This window comes from Pelodiscus sinensis, chromosome 13 (genome assembly GCF_052426305.1).
Source record: "Pelodiscus sinensis isolate ZL-2025 chromosome 13, ASM5242630v1, whole genome shotgun sequence".
NCBI classification, from domain to species: Eukaryota; Metazoa; Chordata; order Testudines; family Trionychidae; genus Pelodiscus; species Pelodiscus sinensis.
Window position 1 is genome coordinate 7,198,348 of NC_143064.1, and position 27,556 is coordinate 7,225,903.

The 27,556-nt window shown below is 48.6% G+C and overlaps 1 protein-coding gene across 3 annotated transcripts in view; it reads left to right on the forward strand.

Moving 5' to 3' along the window:
- CD99L2 (CD99 molecule like 2) overlaps nucleotides 1–27,556 on the forward strand; it is a 93,825-nt gene that overhangs the window by 46,261 nt on the left and 20,008 nt on the right. For 2 of the 3 annotated variants that reach the window (XM_075941101.2, XM_075941099.2), the window contains exons 2-8: nucleotides 6,073–6,138; nucleotides 10,511–10,549; nucleotides 16,366–16,431; nucleotides 18,385–18,423; nucleotides 23,025–23,117; nucleotides 24,376–24,459; nucleotides 26,326–26,418. In XM_075941101.2, coding sequence (XP_075797216.2) covers nucleotides 6,073–6,138; nucleotides 10,511–10,549; nucleotides 16,366–16,431; nucleotides 18,385–18,423; nucleotides 23,025–23,117; nucleotides 24,376–24,459; nucleotides 26,326–26,418 — 480 coding nt within the window. The remainder of the gene's footprint in view (nucleotides 1–6,072; nucleotides 6,139–10,510; nucleotides 10,550–16,365; nucleotides 16,432–18,384; nucleotides 18,424–23,024; nucleotides 23,118–24,375; nucleotides 24,460–26,325; nucleotides 26,419–27,556) is intronic. The other variant, XM_075941100.2, reaches the window with a different exon arrangement.

Below are 27,556 nucleotides of genomic sequence, written 5' to 3' on the forward strand. Positions count from 1 at the left end.
TTCGAATTAACTTTGATAGGCGCTACACAAGCGCTCCGCTAGTTCGAACTTAATTCGAACTAGCGGAGCGCTTAGTTCGAACTAGGAAAACCTCATTCTACGAGGACTAAGCCTAATTCGAACTTACTAGTTCGAATTAAGGGCTGTGTTGCCCCTTAATTCGAACTAGTGGGAGGCTAGCCCTCCCCAGCTTTCCCTGGTGGCCACTCTGGCCAACACCAGGGAAACTCTACTGCCCCCTCCCGGCCCTGGACCCCTTAAAGGGGCACGGGCTGGCTACGGTGCCCGGGCCAGGTGCAAGCCTGCCAGCACCCAGCCAGAAGACCCTGCACCTGACACGGCTTGAGTCAGCCACCCGATGCCCCCCAGCCCTCCCCCTCTTCCCGGGACCAGGCTGGCGGCTCCCGGGAGCTTGCCCAGGACCGCAAGAGGCGGGCACCCGCCTGGTCTAGTGCGGACATCGTGGACCTCGTCCCCGACCTCTGCACTAGGCACAGGAAAGTTGCCGTCTAAGGCAGGAGAGCTGCCAGCCTGGCCACCCAGGAGCAGGTTTGCATGAAAATCAAGGTGGTCCACTGAGCCCCCCGACCCTGAGCCCTGAGCTTACAATGGCCGTACTGGGTCAGACCAAAGGTCCATCTAGCCCAGTGGCCTGTCTGCCGACAGCGGCCAACCCTAGGGACCCTGGAGGGGATGGATCGAAGACAGTGACCAAGCCATTTGTCTCGTGCCATCCCTCTCCAGCCTGCCACAAACTTTGGGCAGGGACACCACTCCTACCCCCTGGCTAATAGCACTCCATGGACCCAATCTCCATGAATTGATCTCACTTCTCTTTAAACTCTGTTCTAGTTGTAGCCTTCACAGCCTCCTGCAGCAAGGAGTTCCACAGGTTGACTATTTGCTTTGTGAAGAAGAACTTTTGCTTATTAGTTTGAAGCCTGCTATGCATTCATTTCATTTGGTGTCCTCTAGTCCTGCTATTATGGGAACTAAGGAAGAACTTTTCTTTATTCACCCTCTCCACACCGCTCATGCTTTTATAGACCTCTATCATATCCCCCCTCCGTCTCCTCTTTTCTAAGCTGAAAAGTCCCAGTCTCTTTAGCCTCTCTTCATATGCGACCTGTTCCAAACCCCTCATCATTGTAGTTGTCCTCCCCTCTCCCACCTCCTTTTCCCAGTCTCCCCCAGTTTTGTTCAATAAAGAGAGATTCTATTTTTGAACACAATTGTCCTTTATTTTGTACATCAGGAAGGGGGGCTAGGGAAGGGTAAGTGGAAGGAGGTGAGGGAGGAATGGGGTACGAGCCCCCGATGGGGAGAACTGGGCTGGCTCTGAGGGCTTCTGCGGGTGGAAGCTCTCCTGCAGCCCCCCAATTGCCCCCTCTTCCCAGATGGCAGCCTGCGGCAAGTGCAGCCGGTCTGATGGCCGAGTGCTGTGATGTGCCCATTGTGGGTACTCCGGGCAATCCAAGCCAGGACTGCTTTGCAAGCGAGGCACCCCTGAGAACTGTCTGTCCGGGGTGGGGGTCGGGTCCCTTTAAGCACAGCCCTCGGCTAGCCTGAGACAGCAGCTCCACTCTCTAAGTCCTCCTCTGATGCCCTGCCGGCACTGCTTCCGGCCATCCTTAACCCCGGTTCAGGGTCCACTTAATGTGGACATGCTAGTTCGAGTTAGCAAAACGCTAATTCGAACTAGTTTTTTAGTCTGGATCTGTTAGTTCGAATTAGCTTAGTTCGAATTAACTAATTCGAACTAAGTCAGTTCGAACTAGCGCTGTAGTGTAGACATACCCCCTGTGACTGTGTGCCTGAGCAGCTCTTCAGAGTTGCTGTGCGGCCTGGCCCACCTCTAGAGCTTGGGCGCCAGCCTGAGTATCTACACTGCAATTAAAACTGCCCCTTAGCATGGGCGTCTGGTAGCCTAGGCGGGGGAAGGATTTGCCTTCCCAAACCGCCAGGCATGGCCCCTCCCACACTCCGCCCCCAGAACGCCTGCTGTAGGGCTATAGGTGTTCTGGGGGTGGAATGTTGCTGCCCCCAGTGCCTGCCATCCCCACTGCTCCAAGGCAGGGAAGCTGGGGCTGAGTGCTACCCACCTCCCCCGGGGGCTGGGTAGACTCAGGCCGCATGGCCTCCTCCCTCCCCAGTGCTCTGGAGGCTGGGAGGCTTGGGCCGTGCTGCCTGCTTAGGGATGTGAAAGGTTAACCAGTAATCCTCTCTCTTAATGGGTGAGGCTTTACCAGTTCCGATTTACTGGTGGGGGCCGGAGCAGCACCTCTAGGGCCCACTGCCGATAGGGGCTGCTATGGCCACCCCACCAGGGGAAGAGGCTCCAGCCTGCCCACCACTCTTTAATTAGTTAACAGATTAAACTTAAAGTCTAACTGGTTAACCAATTGAATGAGATTTTACATCCCTGCTCCCTCTGAGGAGGCTGTGGCATGTGTGCTCGGCATGCTGCCCCACATTCTCCCCTCCCCATGGTGGGGCGGGGCATCAGTGGAGGGGGCAGGGCTGTAAATTGGGCTGGAAGCCTGCCTCCTCCCTGCACCAATCACCCATGTCTCTTAGCCTGAGCTCGAGTCAGATGGCACTAGCCAGCTGTGGGTTTTTAACTGCAGCGTAGACATACCCTGGGAATACCTCTCCCAGACCCGAGAGGGAGTTTTGTGGAGGCCAAAAGCTTGTCTCTTTCATCAAGTGAAGTTAGTGCAGTAAAATAAATAAAGAAATAAATAATAATAATTCGACCTCACCCATTCTCTCTGAAATCCTGGGAACAATGTGGCTACAAGACTGCTATCTGTCCTCATATTGTCAATAGTAACACAGTCTGTGTCCCATGATGGCAGGTCAGTTCTGAAGGCCGGTTATTCTGTCTGACATTCTGGAGTTAAAGGCCCTGTGCCCAAAGTTCTCCAGTTTGTGTCTGTTTTATACGCCACTCCTGGAACTTCAGTTGAGCTCCCTAGGGTTGTTGTCTTTCCTGATCAGACCCAATTCCTGTCTCTCACCGCAGGGACTTCACTGCTTATCGGACACAGGAGGCACAGATTTAGGTAGGAGTGGAGAGAAAAGCACATTAAGCAGGAGCACTATACGCTGATGATGCCAAGGGTGTGGGTTTTGAGTTTGAGTTGTATTCCATGCCTCCAGAGAGAAGTGAGCAAATACCAGTCCACGGGCTGGATCCTCTGGTGGGCTCCCACTGCTATATTTCCCTGCGCCTCCATAGCTGCAGGCAATCACAGATCCCATTGGCTGCGGTTCACCATTCCTGGCCAATAGAAGCTGCAGGAAGTGGTGTCCCAGTCCACGCTGCATCCTACCACTCCCATTGGCCAGGAAAGGTGATCCATGGCCAGTGGCAGTTGTGATCACCCGTATCTGTGGAGGCGCAGGTTAATATGGTGGCGGCGGCCCGCCAGGGGCTAAGCCTAACAAACCACTGCCATTTTATTGCCCACCCCCGCTGCAGAGAAATGGGCCCTGGTAACCAGTTTTCTAAACAAATTTTCTAAACAAATGTCGACAAAGCTTCTGTCGACAAAGAGCATCTAGACTACATCCAGTTCTGTCGACAAAGCAAGCCGCTTTGTCGACATGACAGTGTAGACGCAAAGGACAGTGTAGATGCAATAATGCCTTCTGTTGACAGAACTCTTATCGACAAAAGGCGTTATTCCTCGTAGAATGAGGTTTACAGCCATTGACAAAACTACTGAGTTCTGTCAACATTATGTCGACAGAACTCAGCGGCAGTGTGGACGCAGGTATAGTTTTGTCGACAAAAGTCCACTTTTGTCAACAATACCCTGTAGTCTAGACACATCCTGACTGTATGACACAGTTTGCTTTTCCACCATAGACATTTCTATTTTGATACAGTGAGGAATTAGGGATGTAATCATAAAGTCATTAACTGATAAGCAAAAGCTTATCGGTTAATGCTATAGACCAGTGGTCCCCAACGTGGTGCCCACGGGCGCCATGGCGCCTGCCGGGCCATTTCTGTGTGCCCACTGAGTGAGTGGGGCCAGCCCTGGGCGCGCGGCACATGGGTGGACTCGCCCCCAGGTGCGTGGTGCATGGGCTGTGCTGGCCCCGGGCACGCAACGTTTGGGCATCCCCGCCCCTGGGCACGCGGCACAGGAGTGGCACCGGCCCCAGGTGCGCGGCGTATGGGCATTCCCGCCCCTGGGCGCGCGGCACAGAAGAACTGGTTTTTAAACTGATACAGCAGCATGTAGTGGCAGAGGGCTCCTCAGGACTGAGGCTGGAGCACACTGGCTGACAGCCTCCTTCCCCCCTCCTCCCCGGGACTATAGGTTAGTTGACTAACCAATGAGATTTCTTGAGGTTGCTCAACTATTCAGTTAACCGATACTTAACATCCCCATGAGGAAGCACGTAAACCAGCGATGCTCAACTTAGGCTAGTGAGCAGGCTTCATGAGTGGCCCGTCTTCATCCCAGTGGGACACAAGATTGTCACAATCGATACTGTTTCCTAGGATATGGTAGATTTGATATCTGCACTTGTGTACCTAGAACGAGCGTGATGTGCTGACTGAATTGTAGCAGCACTTTGGGTGGATGCAGAAGGGGTGTATTGCTCTCTGTCAGTGTTAGGTGTAGTCAGCATGCATCTCACTTCATGAACGTGCCGTTTTAGTAATACCAGTAGGAAAAAAGTTATGCAGATAGAAATCAGGAGCATCTGGCAGCCTTGTGCATGGGTAACGGTAGTCAAAATGTCTCTCTGGCCACACATAGATCCCCGATGAGCCGCATGCAACTTGAATGCTGCCAGTTGCCCAATGCTGATGTAAACCATTCTAAGGACAAATTCCTCTGTGGACTGATGCAAGAACAAATAATTGTGCAAGCAGCAGAGTAATGCTCTTGCGTGCTTCCTTGTAAGACACAGAAATGCACAGAAACTTAAATAAAAGGTAGACCCTACATTTAACTTGTTCCCTTGTTTGCTAGTTTTACATGGTAAGTGAAACAAGATGGGATGTATGAGTAACTGAAGCCAGAGCTGAATGGGTTGTAATACTTAGTGACAGCAGGTGTAAAAGTTTTTCTCTGAAATTCTGATATCTGCTTTCTGATGGACTAGTGCCTTTTCATTGTTACTGTCCTTGTCACTAAAGCTTTAAATTTATTCATGAAACAAGCTGGAGCTCAGGTGGCAACAGCTAAATCCATTTAGCAGTAGGAATAAGAGGAAAGCCATTTTAATGTTCTCTTGCAGTGCTGTAGTACTTAGCAAACCCAAAGGATATTAATTACTCAGCATGCTCTGAGATGTAAAAGCATGAATTTATCAAGACAAATGCATTCAGAACTAGGCTAAGTCAACAGTAATTAATGTGATGCAAAAAGACAGAGAAAGGAAGGATTAGTGGACCTACCACATTAGAATAGCATATAGTTTAGGGACATCATTGGGATATTAAATTATAGGAGAGAGCTAAAATGTTGAGAGATCCTTAATAAATATACATTCTGTTTGTCAGGTACGCTCTTTGAATATGGGTATGTTCAGAATTTATATTGCCTGGTCAGAGTGAATATTAAGTTGTATGTTTAGCAGGCATGACAGCAAATTTTATCTTTAATATAAAAATCTGTGCTATTTGAATGTACCTTTGAAGCGGAGCGGAGCCAGTGAGTGAGTGTGTTTTGCACAAACGTTATCTAAGCCACTCCAGTATTTTTATGGTGTTTAGCAAATGTATAATCGTGAGTACATCCACAGATGAGTGGCAGCTACAGTGATGCATTGGTAGGCTCCACTTGACAAATGTAAGTGTAGCATGTGTATTTATACCAAATCCATTAGAGCAGACAAATGGAAAATCCAGAGATGACTGCTCTGCAATTTAACAGTCACAGAGTTCTGAGAAAGGCTGATGTCTTCTTCATTGTTCATAGTGGGTCAGATTTAAAAATCTCTAAAACTAAAGCAATTGAAGTGAACAAGTTCCAGCCATGCTGTATTCAAAGTTGTTTGCCAGTGAATAATGAGTAAAGCCAATGCCTATTCTTTTGTCTCTAGGATATGGTGATGGTTTTGACGACTTAAGTTTAGCGGATGCCTTGGATGACCATCCAACCAAGCGACGTAAGTACAGTTTATGGGAAAAAGCAAATAGTAATTGTGTGTGTGACTCCCTGTGTGGATTAGACCCAAATCAAAGATGAGGGGCGTACATGACCCAGTCATCTTTTCCTGGTCAGATCCAGTTTCCATAATTGTCAACCGCTAAAATAAATATGCGTCCTGTAACGTTTGTTTGTATCCTAGTGTTTCATTGTGTTATGATTCTGGATAGCAAGTTGCATTGATTTAGCATTGTGACAGCCTATTGGTATTGAACACCTGCTTTTGTGCTCCTAATTACTTGTGTTGTCATTCATCCATTCCCATGTTTGCCTGGAATGCTTGTGCAGGGCTTCACTCATCCAGCCCATTCCAGTGAGGAATGATTCTGAGCTTCTAACTCTTACTTTTCTCCTTTCCTTGCTTGCCCTCCATAGACATGTGTACACTGCAATCAGACACCTGCAGCTGGCCTGTGCCAGATGATTCAGGTCTGTTAAATTGCAGTGCAGACGTGCAGGACCCTCATAGGATCCTAGAGCTCCAGCTGCAGCCGGAATGTCTACACTTGCATTAGATAACCCCACGAGCCTGAGTCCCCATGGGCCAGCTGCAGTGTTTTAATTAGCGTGTAGACACACTGCATGGCTCAGCCTGTCACAGGACTCTCCCTCTTGCCTATATTATTTTGCTTCCACAGTTGCTTCCAGGATCATTTCAATGGCTGAATACCCCATTTGCCGCCACAAAGTAAGCTCCTAGCTACCCCTTTCCCATAATAATCAGGGATTAGGATATCCTCCCACTTATCCACTAAGCCAGGGTCAGGCAATAATTTATAATGGGGGGCCACTCCAAGATTTTGGTAGGTGGTCAAGGGCTGCACTTCTATAGAGGCGGTGCAGGGTCTGGGACAGAGCTTTGGTGCAGAAGGGAGCTTGGGGTAGGGGGACTAAACTGCAGGATGGGGTGTAGGGTCTGAAAAGGATTTTGGGTGAAGGAGGGGGTTGTGACCTGGGGCAGAGGCTTGCGGTGCAGGGTCCAGGAGGGGGCATGGTTGCAGGAGAGGAGTCTGATCTCAGGGAGGGGCTCCAGGTGGGGGTGCGGGATTTGGGAGGGAATTTTGACCTGGGAAAAGAGGGGAAAGGGATACAGAGGGTTTGGGTGGTAGACTGGGGTAGGTAATTGGAGGGGAAAGAGGAGGTGGGATGCCAGAGGCAGGTTGTGGCCTGGAGGTGCTTACCTAGGTGGCTTCAGCCAGCAGCCCTGCAGGAACCTGAGGCAGGCTATCTGTTGCAGTCCCAGGCTCGTGGGCTGTCTGCACCACGTGGTTCTGCTCTGGCCATGGGGGAGAAGGAGGGAGGCTTCATACGCTGTCCCTGCTCCCAGCAAAATTTCTCATCTCCTTTTGGCCAGAACAGTATGTAGCTATGTGTATAATAAAGACTTTCTGAATGGCTTGGTGGTTTAATATGATTCATGGCTAGGCGACATTGCAGGAGCACAGCTGTTTGACACAGCCTATCCTCAAATATTCTCTTACACAGTACAGGTCTGGGGCCAAATTTTGGTCATCTCCCTCTGTCCCCATGAATACTATGTGGCTTCATTTGTTGTATAGGTTGAACTTCTCTAGTCCAGCATCCTCAGGACCTGCCCAGTACCAAGCCAGAGAATTTGCTGAACTACGGGAGGTCAATATTCTCCAGCAGCATTACCAGCACTTCCACTGCTTACTTCTCTTAGAAAACATGTAGGGGTAAATTAGAGCTAAATAACAACACAGAACATTGAGAGCCGGGACTGGTGGCTGTAAACAAACTTTATGGGACCACAGGAAACTTGGCTACACTCATGATAAATGAACATTCGGTTAACTAAAACCTTGCTGGACCATAGATGTTGCTGGTCCAGAAAATGCTGGACTAGACAGGTTTAACCTGTAGAAAATGTATGAATGGGTGAAAGAAGTGTTTTGAGCACACACAATATACTGTTTTCCTTTCCGATTCTATTTGTGCACAAGCTGGCGGAGTTCAGACATATTCGTACTGTGTTCAATGTCAGGCCTTCCTCTGTACCTGGCTGATTATTTCTAAGCCAGCCTAAGTCCTCACGTAGACAATGCTAGATCAAAGGAAGCATTCTTCCATTGATCCAGTCACTGCCTCTTATAGAGGTGGATTACCTACTCCAATAGGAAAGTCTGTCCCATTGGCATAGGTAGTGCCTACCCTGAAGCACTCCAGAAGCACAGCTGTGCTGCTGTAGCATTTCAAGTGTAGACAAGCCCTGAGTAGAGGACTAGTGTTACTCTTAAAATTGAAAGGGGAGGGGTCCATTTGCTTGTGAATGAGACACAGTGGGTGTGTCTACACAGCACCCTTACATCGAAATAAGGCGCTATTCCGAAAATCCCTTATCCCTCGTGTAGTGAGGCTTACAGGGATGTCGGAATAGTGAGCCCGTTATATTTCGATATAACAGGCTTCCTTCTAAGACGCGGAATAGCTATTTTTGGATACCGGAGGTGCCCCGAAATAACTCCGCTGTGTAGATGTAGCCAGTGTGCCCTGCAGACATCCCATTAAAAATGTGATCCAGGTTATGGAAAGACTTGAAATCCCTTGCTTTACAGCATATGCACAGATTTTAGGCTCTAGCCGGTCTTACTTTAGCTTCTGCTCTCTTGTACTGGAATTCACGTGGGAAACTAAAAATGCACATAAATCTGAATGGGGCAGTTTACAAATGGGATATCTTGTAATCTGGTAGGGCTAGAAATGAATACTTCATCCCACTAGAAAGATGATAGATAATGAGGTATTAGACCAGTGACCACTGGGTAGGCTCACGTACGGATCGAGGACTGAATGTAGCAAGCCCTGGACCTCTTTTCTGTGTGATTTTTTTTTCTATCCTTGCAGAATTACAGTGACCCTTTATGTTGCTACAAGGGGTGTTACTTTCACACCCATGAGCAGTATATGATACATTGACAAAACTGCTAGCATAGTCGTCGTCTGACACCTTGTGTGTGGGGACGTGCGCTCCGTTTCTTTGAATGTTTCCCTTTCTGAGGCTGGAGCCCCCCCACACCTGCTGCACAAGAATACTGGTCCAGACTAAATGCTAAGCCCTGGAGTGCTGTGGTCCAGGTACAAGGGAAACATCCCCCAAGTCCCTGCCCTGAAGAAAGCCAGCTGATGTAAATCGTGGCTCCCCCACTGGAAATATTCTCAGACCAGGCATTCTAATATTCAGAGCCACAGGCAGAAATTAAAAGGAACAGGCCCCCACATCTGTTGTTCATATTTTATTCATACTCCAGGTAATATAGCACATTACTACTAACAGATATTAGTGGCGTACAGTTCTTTTAAAAACTCCCCTACTTTGGCCTCTTGCCACATTGTTAACAGTATCAGGAGTTGCAATATTTTCTCGTTTCTAGAAAGCTCTCATTGACCAGAAATCAATGTAAGGTAAATCGAGCTCTTAAAACATGACCCTCTGTTACTTGCTGTGTTGTGGGGCACCATAGATCTTTTAGTGTAATAGATTTGGGAGACCCAAGCAGATGAGAATAAAACATATGGCACTTCCATGTTCTCAGGAGCATTGTTTACTTTATGCACTGGACAAGTCCTGTTGTGTTAGCAGTTGGTTTGCTGAGTCTCTGAAGTGCATAGTTTGACATGGAGTCATATTCTACTCTCTGCTACATTGGAGAGCAGTGTTCATTGAGATAATTGAGGACAGAATTTGGCTCTGTCTATGCAATGCCATCACTGGCATGAATAGCATGTAGGCCCTGATCTTGCACAGGTACTTAACTTTACATAGCCCAGTTGATTTGAGTGGGATTATGCATGTGCTAAAACTTAAGCACCAGCATGAATTTTTGCAGGATCAAAAATTTTTAGGGATGTAAAATCCTGGTTAATCAGTTTACTGGTTAAACGTTAGTTTGACCTAATATTTAACCAGTTAACAAATTAAAGTGGGATCTGGGCTGGGGAGCCTCCAGTCTGCGGGGTTCCCACTTGGGTTCCCCACAGACAGAGGCTGCTCTGAAGGAGAGCAACCCCTGTCTGTGGCAGGTCTTCTGCAGGGCTGGGGCAGCTCCAGCCCCCCCCGTCGGTAACGAGTTAACCTTTCACATCCCCCTAGGAAGGTCTGCAAATGAAGTACCAAAGACAGCTCGCAATGGTTTCCAAAGTATGCTTCAATGTTGAAAAGCATGTGGTTTAAGCAACCGTACCACTTTGCACATCACATATGGGCTGTAAGGATTTGGTGATGAATAAGCATTTATAGTTTATTTCTGAGTCACAGTTGGCACATTTCCAAGTGACACGAGTAAACTAAGTTTTTCCTCTTTTAACCACAGCTACTCCCAAGCTGCCCAGAAAACCATCAGGTGGAACAGGTGAGGATCCTGATTCATTTATCATTCAAAAAAAGTAGTGGGGCTGTTTCTGTTGAAAACATTGATAGTGAGTCATGGGTTATTCTCTCACTGTGAAGAATCTGAAAATATGTAGTTGATTGCTAGGAAAGAATGTGACTTAGTTTCTCCATATCTCATACTGGTACTTGCACCCACCCACCCTAGGAATGAAAGCATTAATTTTCTCCTTGAAACAAGATAAGCAATGGAGTTAAGGTAGACAAGTCACCTAAAGCATGAATGAACAGTCAGAAACTAAAATTACTATGGGGTAATTAATGCAGCTCTGTAGACAGTTAAACATATATGCAGGAGAATTGCTCCCTGGGGAAATTGTATATACAGGTTGGACCACCCTGGTCTGGCGCCCTCGAGACCTGCGCTTTCCTGAACCAGGGGGTTTGCCAGACCAGGGGAGGTCAGTGCTCCCCTACTGGCTACTCCTCTCCCTGGAGCTCCCTGCCCTGCTGCTAGTTCCTCTAACACTGGACCGGCACAGCTCCCCACTCAGCTGCCCATCTGTTGCCCTAGGTTCTCCTGGTTTTCCCAGTGGGCCCACTTGGCCGCTGCCAGCCCTGCTGCTGCCAGGGGTTCCCCAGCTGGGGTGTCTGGCGGCACCACCACTCTGCTGCTGGGGAGGCCACCTGCCTCCTCTAGCCCCATTTCAACAAGGGAAGTTCCCTGGTAGAATCTGCCCAGTCACTCTGGTCCCATTGGGGTTTGCTGGGATTCCAGGCTGGGACCACCCAGCCGCAGGCAGCCCCACTGCAGTTCCCCAGCTGGGGCTGGGACTCCTCGGTCACCTGGTCCTACTTGGCTGGGCCCGGAGTGGGGGCTCTCCAAATACTTCCTGGGCCCACTAATGCCGGGAATTCACAGGGCAGGTGCTGCCTGGCCCAGCCCAGGCTCCCCAACCCCTGTGTTGCTCCCGCCTCCTCTGGGGCTGTTTGGTCCAGCAACATCTGTGGCCCTGCAGGACGGACTGGAGAGTCCCAGATTTGGGAGGTTCAGCCTGTACTGCTTTTGTCTTGGATCAAGAGGCCCAACAAGCAAGAATTGAGAGTGGTATGAAGTGGCCTGTCTGACTGAGAGCAGAGTTACTCTCATCCAAGGCTGGAGCTGTCAAGATCCAGTAACTGAAAGGGACAGACCCTCCTGAAAGAGTTTGAAGGACTTTGAAACCTAGCAGGAGTTCCGTGAGGAAGACGGGAAGGCCGGCGCACACACATGCTGTTTATGGTTTTCCAGATAGAGACAAAAGCATCCCAGAGAAAACCTGGTCACTGGCGAGCTGCATTGTACTTTCTGGGAAAGAACAGGGTGGCAGCTGCTAAGCTAAATTCTGACTTGCCAAGGTGCACACAGTGGGTGTTAGGAGGAAATTGTAGTGTACAGTCTGTGTCTGGAGAGAGAGGAATGCCTGATCCCCGTCCAAGAGAGGTGATGGGCTAAAAGTTTGAGACATGAGTGGGGTACACATGGTGTTCCCTGTAATTTGAGAGCTTGTGTGGCCACCTAGAAGAGTCACATGCCACCTAGCTGATTAGCAGAGTGTCCACAGCTAGGTTTTGTGTTTCCACTGGTGGTGCACATTCACAAATACCGCCTTGCACGTAATTCTCTCCCCCCCCACCCCCACAAATGGATGGAAATAATTGCACACAAATGAAAAAGATTAGGGACATTGATTCGCAGTACAGTTCCTTTGGGATCTGTGACATATTTGATAGTGGAGGTGGGATCTAGGACAGTGGTGAATTAAGTGCCAACAGCCCAGACAGCAAGTACTGTTGATGGAAAAAGCACAGAGTGTACAATAACCTATTTAGGGCAGGAATAGGGAGAGACAAACAGGAAAGGCTAGGTATGAACAGTTGAAGAATAGTTGATACATGCAGAGAAGGACAACTAAACATGCAGGAGCTAACATGGTACTGTAGTACGTCAACTAGCAATGCCTCAGAGTACCAGAAAAGTAGTTATGACCCAGGACTCTGAGGAATATTCAGATCACTGGCAGAGTCCAGCCGGCTGCTTGAAGACGCCTCCCTAGACAGAATAAGGGAAGAGCACAACGGAGACAACTACCCATGTACAAGCAGAGAAGAAGAGATTGCAGTTGGAGCGAGACAAATTGGGCTTTGAAGTCCAATAGTTTGTAGATAGCAAAAAGCCAGGAGAGCATGAAGAGAAACAGGGCTAGCCTGCACGAGAAGAGAAAGACAAGCAGGAGCAGAAAGGAAAAAGTGGAGAAGAATGGGCCAGCAAACCCCTGATCCCATGTGTTTGATCCTGCGGGTGGCAGACTTTGAGGGTTGCATACGTCAATGGTATAGAATAAATTGCCTAGGGGGGTTGCGGAATCTTTATTCCAGGTTATGACTGGAGTTATTTAAGAGCAGGTGTCAGGGCTGTTCCCCACTCTGGCCCACTCCGAGTGCAGAAGATGGGGCCCCGCAAAGCTCAAAAGGGGGTGGAAAAACCCCACTGTTGCCTCTACAGACACTGGTCACAAAAAAGGTCCCTCCAGAATCACAGTACACAAATTTTGGCGACTCGCTGCCACCCTCAAGTGATTTTTATTCCTAAAAATCCCGGGGTGAACACTTGATCCCACCCTCAGGAGTACCCCAAGATCTTTTGTCCCAAAAGAGCTTGAAAAAAGAAAAGAGCAAAACAAGCTGCAGTCTCTGGTAGCTGACCTCTCAGTCTAGGCATGCAGATACAGACAGACAAACAGATTTTCCAGGACACGAGTCAAATCATCACCTTAAAAAAAGTGATTTTTATTACAAAACAAAAGATAAACTTGAGAAAGTGTACTTGCTTACTAGATGTTACAGAGCAACCAAGGGAAACACATTCTCTGGAAGCACAGTCTCTGGGCACAATGCTAGATGGTAAATGGAGAGGGGAGGCAGAGATTCACACAGAGTAGTTCGAACCAAACCACAAAATATAGAAAAAAATACCCTGAATGCGACTAGATTCACTTTCCCCTTTACTTATTTCCAGTCTTCTCTTTGTTCAGTCCATTTCCCTGCCCTGAATTTCTTAGAGGCATGGTAGTCCTGCCTGTATTTACATTATTCTGTGTCTCTCAACTCCTGTTTTTTCTCTCCCACACAAAGAAAGCAGGCAAGGAATCTTATACAATTCACTGTCAACACCGTATGCCCATTGGTTCTCTGGCTCCCTGCCAGTCCCTTTACTAGCTACCTGAGTTTAACCCTTTAGTCACCAGGTGCTGGTCAGCACTCCTCCTATCCATTACAGCAAGTTAGACAGACACTTGTCAGGGATGATCTAGACAGTGCTTGGTCCTGGCGTGAGGGCAGGGGACTGGACTTGATGACCTCCTGAGGTCCCTTCCAGTCCCAGGATTCTGTGATTCTATATCTGTATGGAACTTTTCATCCCCACAGTTTAAGCCAGAATCACCGGACCTGAGCTATGCCCCAGGTCTTTTACTGCAGTAAAAGTATTCCACTGAGTACCTTAGTTCAGAGGAGAAGCGGACATGGACTTATTTTTAAATGCTCTTGAAATTGGGCATACGGAGTGTTGTGCAGAAGGAAGTTTGGGGAATTCAGAAAAAAGGGGATATGAACTACGCTGATACTGCAGCCCAAATTAGAATGTAACAAAAGAAAATGAGGAACTAGTTGGGAAATTAAAACAGCTGATGAAGCTTATGAGTTTGGAATAGTTCTGCTCCCCTGACTTAAAAGCACACTCGGTAGATGACAATCCTTGGGGAACATGTGTAGGTGAGAAACAGGCTGACCATGTGACTAGATGATAGAGGTTTCATTTAAAAAAATCCAACAGGGAAGGAAAAGGAACAGGGAAAAGGGATCAGGTTCAAGCAGCGACCCAACCCCAGCTGGGAGACTTCCTCCAGTGTGAGGGAGGTCACCTTAGAAGGAAGCCAAGGTTAATTGGGTCACCTCCTCCAGGGTTGCCCAGCCCACCCAGTGTGGTCCTGGAAAAGCCACCTGTCGCTAAAGCTTGCAGATAACTGTGTTAGAGAGGGCTTGTCTACATAGCCATGCAGTGTGGCTTGCAAGGGTATGAACTGCAGCCTTATGCTGTCACTGCCCAGCATAGACAATGCTAGCATGAAGGCAAGGTACAGAGTTGATGGTAACATAATCCTGTTCCAGACAAGCCCCAAAGCTCTGGAGGGAGCAAGTCTCACAGGGTACGTCTAGACTACATGCCTCCGCCGACAGAGGCATGTAAAATAGGCTACCCGACATAGTCAATGAAACGGGGATTTAAATATTCACGGCTTCATTCAAATAAAAATGGCCACTGCACTGTGCTGGCTCAGCTGATCGTCAGCTCAGCGCATGAGTCAAGACGCGGATCGGTTGACAGGTAACTCCTTTGTCGACCGCTCCCTTATGCCTCGTGAAATGAAGTTTACCAGAGCGGTCGACAAAGGTGTTGCTTGTCAACCGAACAGCGTCTTGACTCATGGGCTGTGCCGGCGATCAGCTGAGCCGGCACAGCGTGGCGGTCATTTTTATTTGAATGAAGCTGGGGATATTTAAATCCCCGCTTCATTGACTATGTCGGGTAGCCTATTTTACATGCCTCCGTCGGCAGAGGCATGTAATCTAGACGTACCCACAGAGTCCCATTCTTCTGGGCATAGATTCATTGGGTTTCCAGTGGAGTCATAGTCAATGAAGAGACACTGATGGGAGGGAGAGATTCTGCAACAGACAGCACGGTGGTTAAACAGACTGAAGGGGTGACCCAGGGGCTTGGCCCTGCCTCATGTGAAGCCCTTTGCACTGCCTGGAGCCCAGGTTTCAGCGCAGGGGCAGAAGGGCTCTTGGTTTGGATCCTGAATGAATCACCTTTCAGCATGCTCCTTGGAAATTGGGTTATGACATTAGAATCCATACAGCAGGACAGGACTATGTTACCATACATTTGCATGCTGGCTGGTTGCGTCATACACATGCTTGCTCTGTGTCTGAAGCAATCATCCAGAATGCAAATGGAGTAGCCAACAGCGAGAAGGGCGGGCAGGGGTCGGGGTCGGTTACCGCCAAGGCACCACCAGGGCAGCCAACCCTTTGAGGAACAAAGGGCTGCCATCCTGAGTCCATAGATGCCAGATAAGAGGTGGGCAGTGGCACTGGAACTATTTGCAGGGTGGGGGTGCTGAGCTGCATCTCTCTCTCTCAAACACACACACTGTTCGCACCCTCACCGCCCCAGGCTGGGGTCACACATAAGGTTGCTAATTTTCCTGGACTGGATGTCATTGCCAAACTGGCAGAGTTGGCAACCTAGCCACACTAGAGGAAGCTACAGAGCCCCCAGCCAGCAGCAGGACCCTGAATGGCAGCAGAGCCTACAGGGCCGATGGCCTGGACCCCTGGGAACAGTGAGCTGCAGATCCTGTGGGGCTGGCGGGCTGTGGGACCTTGGGGGTGTCAGGGCTGGTGGGACCATGGAGGGGCTGCCTGGAGTCTAAGGACTAATGGGTTGGCAGAGGGGGCAGCCCCTGGGTGCAGGGGAACCGGGTGCAAAACCTGGGTTGCTGCAGCACCTCCTGCATCCCTACATCCTCTGCCTATGGAGGTGAGAGTGGAAGTTTACCTCCAAAAGCTTTGGGATGACTGGTAAGCAGGGGCAGATGAAAGCCCCCCCTGGAAATGCGCCTACTAGATTCTAAAGGGGAAAAATAGAAGGGTTGTATGTCAAATGGCTCTGCCCTGCTTGATGACTGATCTGTCAGGCGTATGAGTAAAGCCAATGCCAATTCTTTGTAGGCTATGGGGATAGTTCGGACGATTTCAGCTTGGCAGATGCCCTGGACGACTTTCCCACCAAGCGACGTAAGTAACAATTTTACAGGAGACGCGTGGTGAGAAGGTGACTTGACAAAATATCAGTTACCATGAATCTTCTTTTTGTCCAGGACTTGTGTGTCCAAGATTTAATAAACTCAGCTGCAGTGCCCGTCCCACAAGGCTGGACCCACTTCCCACTCTAGGCACCATGACTTGGCACATGGGGTCACACTCAGGAGTGGCCCAGCTGCCCTTCGGTCGTTAGGATGGAGGGTGGCCAGGCCACATTTGAGTGTTGCTGAGAGCCCCTATCTCACTTGGGTATGGCCTGGCACCTCCTCTTCCCTTCACATGCCATGATGGTGGTCAAGCCAGACCTCAGTGGCACCACAACCTCACAAAGATTCAGGTCCAGAGCTGTGGGATAGGAGCTGCCTCCTCAGGGTAAGTGCAGGGTGGGCTCTCTGTGCAACCTGCTCTTGGGGGCAGGACCCGGTTTCCTACTTCTGTCTTCTAAGACCTCCCATACCCGGGAGCAGGACCAAACATCCCCACCCTGCATGCCTGCTCTACTTTAAATGGTGCTGCCATGACTTTACCCACCACTTTGCCCGTGACCTTTCCTAAATTTACTGTGGCTGCTTCTTGATAAAAAATGCCCTGGCAACCTGTGTCCCTACAGATGGCACACCACTGGAAAAATCACCAGCTTAATGGTGTTCCAAGATCCAGAGACACAGGCAGGAATTAGAGGAAAAAGGCAGCCACAACTGATGCTCATATTTTATTCATATTCTTCGTAATGCAGCCCATTATTCACAGACATCAGTTGTGCGGAGTATTTAAAACAAAATACACTTGGGACACTTACAATACTGACAGAGCCAGGAGTTGCAAATTTTGCTGTTGATCAGCAATCAATGATAAATCCTTCCCGTAGAACTTCACCCACTGTGGCTGTGTCTACACTGGCATCCCTTCCGGAAAAGGGATGCTAATGTAGCACTTTGGAATAGGCAAATCCGCGGGGGATATTTAAATATCCCCCGCGGTATTTGCATTAACATGGCTGCCGCTTTTTTCCGGCTTGGAGATAAGCCGGAGAAAAGCGCCAGTCTAGACGTGATTCTCCGGAAAATAAAGCCTTTTCCGGAGGATCTCTTATTCCTACTTGAAAGGCTTTATTTTCCGGAGAATCACGTCTAGACTGGCGCTTTTCTTCGGCTTATCTCCAAGCCGGAAAAAAGCGGCAGCCATGTTAATGCAAATACCGCGGGGGATATTTAAATCCCCCACGGATTTACCTATTCCAAAGTGCTACATTAGCATCCCTTTTCCGGAAGGGATGCCAGTGTAGACACAGCCACTGTTAGCTTGGAGTGGGTGGGGTGCTATCGATCTTTTATTGTCACTGATATGGGAGACCAAGCCGGTGGAAATAAAACTTGATGGCACCTCCACCATGTCCACAGATATGATATTTGCTTCATGCCACAGACAAGTCCTGTTGTGTTAGCAGTTGGTTTGTTGAATCTCTAAGAACATTGTCAGGGGGTCAGATTCTGCTCTATGCTACACTGAACAGCAGTGTGCATTAGGACACTTGAGGGCAGAATTTGGCTCTGTGTATGCAATGCCATCATTGGTGTGAGTAGTATGCAAGGCCTGATCTTGCACGGGTGCTTAACTTTACAGAGACCCATTGATTTGAGTGAGATTATGCATGTACTTAAATTTAAGAATCTGCAATTTTTGCAGGATCAGGGCATCAGTGAGGTCTGCAAATGAAGTATCAATGGTTTTCAATGTATGCCATGATTTACTTAATGTAAAATAAAAGCATGAGAACAGCATGTGGTTTAAGCACTATGGAACCTTACACATCACATATGGAGGGGAGGGTGTTGAATAAAACACTCATAGTTAATATCTAAAACACAGTTGATACATTTCCAAGTGATACTAGTAACTACGTTTTTTCTTTGCTTTTGATCACAGCTACCCCCAAGCTGCCCAGAAAGCCATCCAGCGGAACAGGTAAGGTGTCCTTATTCATTCATCATTCAAACAATATACTGGGCTGTGCTTCTTGAAGACCTTCATGTTGAGCAAGGGGTTAGTCCCCATGCTATGGAGAACTGTGAAATGTCAGATTTATTTTTTATGAAAGAGTGTGTGACTCAGTTTCCCTATGCCTTGTATCACTTTCTGGATGAAATTTTGCATATACTGGTCTTGAGTGGATTCAAGGGGCACACCAAAGAAAGACCTGAGAATGGTAGGAGGTGGTTAGTCTTATACAGGGGAGGGTCACATCAGGGAGAGACATGACACAAATACGAGAGACTGAAAGGGTTTGAAGGACTTTGAAAGCTACCACCAGCTCCAGGTGGAAGAGGGGGATCATTTAGCAAGCCACGTGAATAAGTTGTTTTCTAAGATGCGTTTTTCTCTGTACTGCTGTTCGTTCTGAGTAAGTCCTTTGCTTGGTGAAGGCTGGCTGGACCCTGGTAACCCCGTCCTACCCCCAGCAAGAGAACAGGAGTGGAGGTGCTGCACTAAGTTCACGCTTGCTAAGATGAGCAGCAGGAGGAATTGTAGACAAAATGGTCAGCCTGGAGGGAGGGAGAGAGACTGTTCCTGTCTCACTGGCCTGAGATCTGAGTGGGATACCCCTCCAGCAAGCCAGGAAGGGCTCCGAGGTGCAGTAATTGTAGGAACTGGGCACCTGCAAGAGGTGTGCCCCAGAGCCTTGTGCACATGACAGGAACTGCCACATTCAGAGGTTTCTATGACCTGTTCCAAAAAACACACAAGATTCCTGACTAGCGTTTGGAAAAGCGGTGCTGGCAGGATGTTGTTGTGTTATTTGTGGTCTCTTGGGACCTACACGCAATCATCCTGGCCTAGGATCCATCGGTGCGTGATGATGCCCAAATACAGACCATAGACAGTCCCTGCCCAAAGAGCAGGTAGCATACAATGCAGTAGAGCCCAAGTCTCAAAGCTGTTCCAAGCTTTTTGGAAATCCACTTCCATAGCACAGGATGGATGTGAGGGCAAGGCTCCGGGTTGGGATTCAGGAATTCTAGTTCCATTTCCAGCTCTTCCAGTCACTCCTTTGTGACCTTGGGCAAGTTCCTTATCTGTTCTGTGCCTTAGTTTCCCCGGTAATAATGCCCTATTGCTTCACAGGCTTCCTGCTCGAAGAATAGCAGCCCTTCGCTTTTCTTCTGTATGTAAATGTAAAAAATGTTCTCTGTTTCATTTTCCTCCGACATGTTTCTGATCATTCCTGACACAGGAAATCTCTGTTGAAACAGTGCAGTTCTAACGAGCTGGGAGAGAGAGACACTTCCCCCCACTCACTCTGCCTTTTCAAATGCCTTTGCTGATTAGCTCCAGGCACGTTTGAGCGTCTGCTCAGGCTGCAGCTGAGGAAACTTGCTTGGTTTCATACTGAAGTGAAAGTTGCACCAGCTGCAATTTCTCCATCTCCATTCCAGCCAAACAATAGCTGAAATGTAGCCAAGTCAGTTGAGTAACAGCTCGGCCCCCCCTTCAACTCGAAATAAATGCAGCGACCAAGAGGGCTTCAGAAACTAACGCACTAGCCAAAGCTAACCCAACCTAAGCCTGTGGCCAATCTGGCTTTCATTAGGGATGCCAGGAAGACTCAGGTTACATGAACGCTGAGTTGTTCTGAGTTTCAAGAATAACCAAGCAGAATAAAGAAATTAAATTTTGTGACGGGGGATATCAAAATGGTCAGAATTTAAAATTGTGAGACAGATCCTTTGCTCCAGTCTGACGGTGCACAGGGCCAGGGAAGCTGGCATAGGTGGCCACAGGGGTGGGGAGGGCATTCCGAGATTTTGGTAAGTGGTCATGGTCTGTACATTTCTATGGAGGGGGTGCAGGGTCTGTGGCCCTGGGAGGGGGTATGGCTGCAGGAGAAGATTCTAACTGGGGAGAGGGTTGGAGACGTGGGTACAGAGGGTTGGGGAATGGCCTGGGATTGAGGAGCAGCTAGCAGTGCAGGGTTGGGGAGAGGATGTGGGTGCAGGAGAGTATTCTGACCTGGGGCAGAGGTGGAGGGGTGCAGGATCTGGGAGGGAGTTGTGACCTGGGACGGGGTGGTGCAGAGGGTATGGGTGGTGACGTGGAAGAGGGAGTTGTGGTACTGAAGGGGCTGAGGTGCCAGACACAGGCTCTGGCTAAGAGGCGTTTATCTAGGCGGCTTCCGGCCAGCAGCTCAGCGGGACTCCCAGGCAGGCTCCCTGCCTGCTGTAGCACCAGGCCGCTCTGAGCATCGGGCTGCTGGGGCCATGTGCCTCTCTGTGCCGTGTGCCTAGGGAGGGAGACTTGTGTTGTTTGCAGCTGATGGGAGCTGAGAAGCTTGTGCTGGGGCTGGAGACAGCATGCAATCTTCCTCCCCCAAGTGAAGCACGGCACCTAGAGAATACACAGCCTGCGCAGCTGTCCACTTCCCTGCAGTCTGCGGCTGCAGCAGGCAAGAAGCCTGCATGAGGGCTTTGGTGGTCTGCAAACCAAAGCCTTGGCGGGCTGGATCCAGCTCATGGATCCAGGGTTCCTCCGGGATGAAGGAATCCCTGGAAAGTGCTGTACTGGCTCCTGTGTCCCCTAGTGGAGACGTATGGTGGGGTGTAGCCAGAGCTCTGGCGAGCCTCCTAGGTCCATACAGACTTCCTGCAGCCATAGCCCCCGGGGCTGCTCTAAGATGTATTGGGGTCAGAGCTAGCACAGAGCTAGTGGAGGATCAGGGAACAAGGACCCATTGCTCCTGCTCAGTGTCACTCTTCTTTAGTCAAAATAAAGGAGGAACAAAAAGGCGGATGAGAAGTACCCCAGGAGCTAGCTGCTTAAACCAGTATCCCATCAAAGCCAGCACTGCACAGAGGGGAACCGTGCCGCTACATTTAACTGTGGGTGAGCAAACAGATTCAAGCAGAGAGAAGGCAAATATTCCTGGGAAATGGGAGACGGATGAGAAGCTCACTGTACCTCAGATACCATGGTGATTGGCACCTTACGCTTCCCTACGTAGATAGTTGACACTGGTCCCTGCCTATGATCCAGCACCTCTCCTGGTATGCACAGCAAATACATTCACGATCCAGAAACCTCCTACCATGTTCCATTTTTTTCAAAGTTTCCAAATTAGAAAAAGACACCATGGTGTAAAATCCTGGCCTCATCGACGTCAATGGCAACGTGGCCAGTAAATTGAGTATGGTTAGGATTTGGCCCCATAAATCCACAATTTTGGTCAATGGGTGGAAGTGTGGGGTTGGTAGCGAGGAACATCCTGCTAGCTTCATTTCCATGTGCGGTGGGGTTTGTGCTTTGCAGACTGGCTTGGCTCTAGCTTGGGCTAGAGTTCACATCTGCTTTTCCCAGACAGTTTACTTCTGTGACACGCAAATAGCCCTGTAGATAAGAACTAATAACACTGGGATTTAGCCAGCTGGGGTTCTCAACATGCCTTGAACATGTGGATATGGGGCACCTGCTCTGGATTCAGGCCCTGGTAAGAAAAGTCATTTGATTTAAGATGCTTTGCTGAGAACTTCAGCTTGTACCCTTTGCCCCGGTACTTTATTCTTATCCAATTGCTGTCGTTCCTTGTTCTGACCTGAGTCTCTCTAGCTCCCACATACGTTTTCCTGCCGTGAAGTTGTTCACACAGCAAAGATTCTTAGGCCTGTTCCAGAAGCAAGATGGGCCTGTACGGCCAATTCCCTTTCATGAGTTCTGAGCTTTCTCTAGTTGGTTAGATTCCGAAATCCTTTTGTCCTCATTCTGCTTGGATAATCTGTAACGTGCTCAACCCTAGGTGTAGGGTGCACCTGTGTGACTAGGGTGTGTGGGGGGGCATAACAGCTCTCCTCCCCCCATTTCTGGCCCTAATGAGCAGGATCGGTCTTTTCTAAAGAAATCCTTTTTCTGGGAAAGCACGCAATGAAATTATTCCTTGCCTTGCCTTGCCTTGCCTTGCCTTGCCTTGCCTTGCCTTGCCTTGCCTTGCCAACTGCAAGCATTTTCCTTGGCACTTCTAACAGCACCTTGTGTCCATTATAAGAGACTGTCAGTGGGAGGAAAGAGAGAACCCTGCCCCCATTCCAGTACAAAGGGTCTAGGACACACAATAGGTCCGGATCTAGGAGATAAGGTCACAGTCACTTTAATCTGAAAGTTTTGCAGTGGGATTCTGTTCTAAGAAGTGAGCTCTGGAGTCTCTAGAAACCTTTTCTCAGCTGACCTATTCGTACTGATTAAGCCACACTGGTGTTTATGTACAACAATTTTTCTGTGAGAGAAATAACCAGGCTGCCACGAACCCGTGTTCCCCAGCAGGCACAACAGGCAAAATATTCTAATGCTGCCTTTAAGAAACAGAATGAAGGCTGCAGAGCTCCCAGCAGGGGGACACAGGGCCATTGAGAAGTTTCTGCAGATAATACACCTGCCCAGTGCAGGCTCTTCGCACAGATGTGGAATGGTTTGCATCACCTGCCTGGCACAGGCACAGAGAGCCTGGCACAACAACAGAGTCATGCTGACAGAATCGTGCTGTTTACACAATAGTGGGATTTATTTTTTCCTTTTAACAATAGGGGACTTCGATTTATCTGACTTCTTTGACACTCCACCGGAAACGACAACAAAACCGGGAAAGGCAACTACTAAACCCTATCCCAAGAAGCCAGGTAATATCGCGTTCCCTGAGGCTCTGTGTAGGAATGCATCCATGCCATCCCATTGTCCAGGATTCCTCACTAGGCTCTGAATGAAGGACCTGCTTGTCAGTGTAACCATGAGAAGTCTTGCCTAATGGTTTGAGCACAGGATAGGGTGCCAGGAGACCTGGCTCGCACAAACAGCTTCTGTGTTATTGCTTAATTTGTAAAATGCTGCCATTAGAGCTCTATCTAGAAGGACTAGACCAGAGCTACTCAATGTTGGAAGCCTTGGCGGCCACAGTGATACTCACAGCACATGCTGAGGGCTGCAACTGAAGTGTGGTTGCATATATCAGGCACAGATGGGCATGAATACAAAAATTAAGGCAAACCTACACAACACGCAGGCCCCATTTAAGTCCATCCTGCTGATATTAATAAAATGCAATAGTTACCCGATTTCCATCCATATGACAGCACTTTTACTGAGCAATGACAGTCCAGGAATTTATCTACTAAAACACATCTCAACAGAAGACCGTTATATTGACTACTTGTTTGTTTTGGTTTCCCACCTGTGAGCTGCAAACAAACAAGCCGTGGGCTGCGTGTTGAGTAGTCCTGAGCTAGAGAGACTTGTTTTAGTGTCTTTACAGTGCGTGATTGAGAGCTTCCCGCCTATTGAAACATCCTCACAAGAGAAACTTAGTAATGCACGGTATTAACCGTTGGATCATCTTTTTAATTAAGTGTGGTATTCCCTCCTCATTCTGCGGAAAGTAATGGATACTCCAGCACTGAATGCAGCTTGCATTAGAAACTGATCTCTACAGCTGGAGCTCCCAGCGGCTGGGCAGTTGCTCACACACCATAGAATCATTGTGCTCTGGGTGACAAAAGTGCACAGAACCCTCCTCTGGAGTTTAAAATGAGCCTTCCTTACCCCTTCCTAGCATTCATGGAAGAAGTGATGTGTGATACTCCGCAGTGTCCTCAAGCCTTAGCAATTTCAGCCACTGCAGATGGTGCTCTAATTGAGAGAGATATGCCAGCGTGTTCTGCCTCTGCGGGTATTGGAATGTAGCTCCGGAGAACAATTTGCAGGGAGAAGTGTGTGCAAACATCAGAGCACTAGAAGGGAGGGACCTGGTTTCCTAGCACAGGGCCATGCCTTGTTCTAAAACTCTTGGGGGAGATTTTGCCCACTCCTGCGGTCTGGTTGGGTTTCTTATAATGGCCCGTTAGACTTCTGTAATGTAACTTTGTTGTGGTCTTGTTCCTTCAGATGATATTAGCTTATGGGATGTGATCCACACCACCACCACCAAGAAGCCAAGAACCACCAAGGCCCCGCCCAAAAAGAATCCAGGTAAGTGCTTGTACTTGAGTGGCAATTAGGGCATCAAGAACCAGCTTAAAAGGAAGAGAAGCTAGCAGTGCACACACTGGAGAAGTGGGGCAAACCACAACCTCTTCCAGCACTCACCTTCTGCCTCCCCTATCCCAACCCCTTTTATTTTCATCCGTTTTTATTTTGTTCACTCAGGAGTCTTGGAAAGTAGGGGGTCCGGTGTATCCATCTTTACCCTCTGGACAGACTGAGGTGGGCCTGGCTGGTAGCCTAAATGTCTTTTCTCTGGTAGCACTTGCTACTCGGGAAGAGTTTTACTTTTCATTTAAAAACAAAACCAGCAAATTGCGGACAGCGTGTGCAGCTGTGACGAAAACATTCCAAATGTGAAGCGGTCTGAGGAGCTGTCTCCAGTGCACCACTGAAGTCAGTGGAGATGTGCAAGTGATGCGATACCTGATTATGGCCGTAGTGAATTTAGTCCAGGATTCTAGACAGATAACCTGAAACATTATTGTTGCTGAGATTTGTGCCCATGTGTTTCAATGGTGTGTTGACTGTGATACCTAATGCAGCCCTCACTGTTTCACAGCTGATCATTTTTCCAGCTGTGGTGGGCAGAGTTTTGGTGATGTTGAATCTTGTTCTGCTTTGAGAGAGGAGTTTTACTTTCCGCCCGTGAAAGAGTCAATAAATTCAATTGGCTCGATTACATATCTGCAGTAATCATTTAATAAACATAGTAGGAGGCTGTTCTCTGTTTAAACTTAAATTCTCAGAATACACAGCTGTGTGTTTTACTTTATCCTTTTGATTTTTCCCCATTACTATTTCAGTCAGAAATGAAGAATCTCAGGAAAAATATTTCCTTTTCCTTTAAGGTGTCCTCCCCCGCGCGGCACACACACACACTTTATTTCCACACACTGAACACAGAGAATTGTCTCTTTCGTTCTGCCCTTTTCTCTCCTGCTTGATTTATAAGATTTCTTGGCATTTGATCCACTATGCAAGACAATTTCTGCAAGAAGAACATGACATTTATCACAACACCAGCAGGAGAGCACAAAACCAAATGAATTGCAAATATCTCCCATGATATTATATGTTTAAACTGAAGGGTGGGGGAGAGTCAGTTACTTCATCTTTCCCGTTGACACTGTCTGACAGGGTTGAGGATTTTCTTATGTAAGAAACTTTGTTAGATCTGAGGACACATCTATACTTACCGCATTGGAGATCAATCTTCTGGCGTTTGATTTAGCAGGTCTAGTAAGGACCTGCTAAATCAAACGCTGAGGGTGTGCCTCGATTTGTGAGGAGTGAGGGAAATTGACAGGAATGTTTGCTCCTATTGATCTCTCCCACCGTGGAGACAGCGCTAAGCGTGCCTTAAGGTATGTCAACTCCAGCTACGTTATTTACGTAGCTACAGTTGCATACGTGAAGCCGACCTTCCAAGTGTAGTATAGCCCTGGCCTAAGGGGTTGGTTTTCAGTCTGTGTGTCAGGAACCCAAAATGGGTTACGACCCTGTTTTAATGGGTTACCAAGGCTTCTTAGACTTTCTGAGGCTAAAGTTGAAGCCTGAGACCCTAAGGGGTGTGGCTTAGGTTACAGGCTCCTTGCCTCGGATTGAAATCTTTGGGTTTCAGTTATGGCCCCCCTTTCTGCCCAGGGGCTCAGGCTTTGGCTCCCACTTCTGGGGCAGTGGGGCACGAGTGGGCTCAGGATTTGGTCATCTGTCCTTCGCCGTCATTGTGTAGTAATTTCTGTTGTCAGAAGGGGGTCATGTCACCATGAAGTTGGAGAACCCCTGGATTAGATTAATGAGTGTTGAATAAGAGCCAGGGAATGCTTGGTTAACCAGTTTGGTATTTTATAGCAAAGGATCCTATGGACTTTGACTTAGCCGATGCCTTAGATGATCAGAATGAAGGAAAAGGCGGTGGGAAGCCAAATGTAAAACCTGATAATGGTACGTACATGAACTTTCTTACTCTGCTCTAGATCCTGCAGCATCAGACTGTCTCTTTCCTTATGACTCAGGGGAATGATAAACAGTGGGAAACAATAGCTGAGGCCCCTGGGATAGCACTTCCCTTTCAGACTTTTTCAGAGCGTAAGCTCTTCCTCTAACCCAGGGGTCTCAGACTCACGCCCATGAGCCATCTACAGCTCGGAGCATATTTGCAATCTGGCCTGGAGGACCAGGCAGCCTGGGAGTGGAAGGTGTGCCCATCCTCCAAGACCTGCCTCTTCTCATCACAACTCCATCCTCTCCCCCCATTACATGACCTCCTTTAAGGGATGCAGCCCCGGGGATTACTGGGGGGGAGGGGCTGGCATGGGAGTCTGGGGGGAGTGAAGTGGAGTGAGTGCACGCGCCGGATCACCCAGGCTGGATTGCAAATATGCTCAGGCCCATAGATGGCCTACGGGGCTGTGAGTCTGAGACCCCTGTTCTAGCCAAATTTACAGCATTGCCCTGTCTTTCCTTTACACATGACAGGCCAAATTCTGCCCTGGGCCAGAGCATACAGCTCTCCCTGCTAGGGATGTAAAAGAATAGTCGATCAGTCGAGTTGACTACTCACATTACCCCCTCCCCTGCACTCCCTTTATATCAGGTGGCTCTTATTATATTTAAAAGGCAGAGCTGCAGCTGCAGTGGTCCAGACCCAGCGCGAGTCGGGACTGCTCCAACCCTGGCTCATGCCGGGTCCCAGACCTCCTCCTGCTGCTGCTCTGCAGTTTAAATATAGTAGTAGCCGGGCTGCCTGCATGCCCAGCTCCTAATACATTTAAACTGCAGAGCCGCAGTGGCCTCTTATCGACTAATCGTGTACTCGATACAAATTGTACTCCCCCAATACGATTAATCATTTACTCACTACTTAACATCCTTACTCCCTGCAGCTTCCCCCCATCTTTAGAGTGGCAGACACATAGGCCAGATAGGACTCTGCACATTTAGGGCTTTCTCCACTGAAATCAATGGATCAAGCCCATAAAGAGGAATGAGGAGGAAACATCTGTTATTGCAAGATTAAAGGGATACAATATATTTTGTATTGAAGGCCTGACCTAGTGTCTCCCTGGTTATTTACACATTG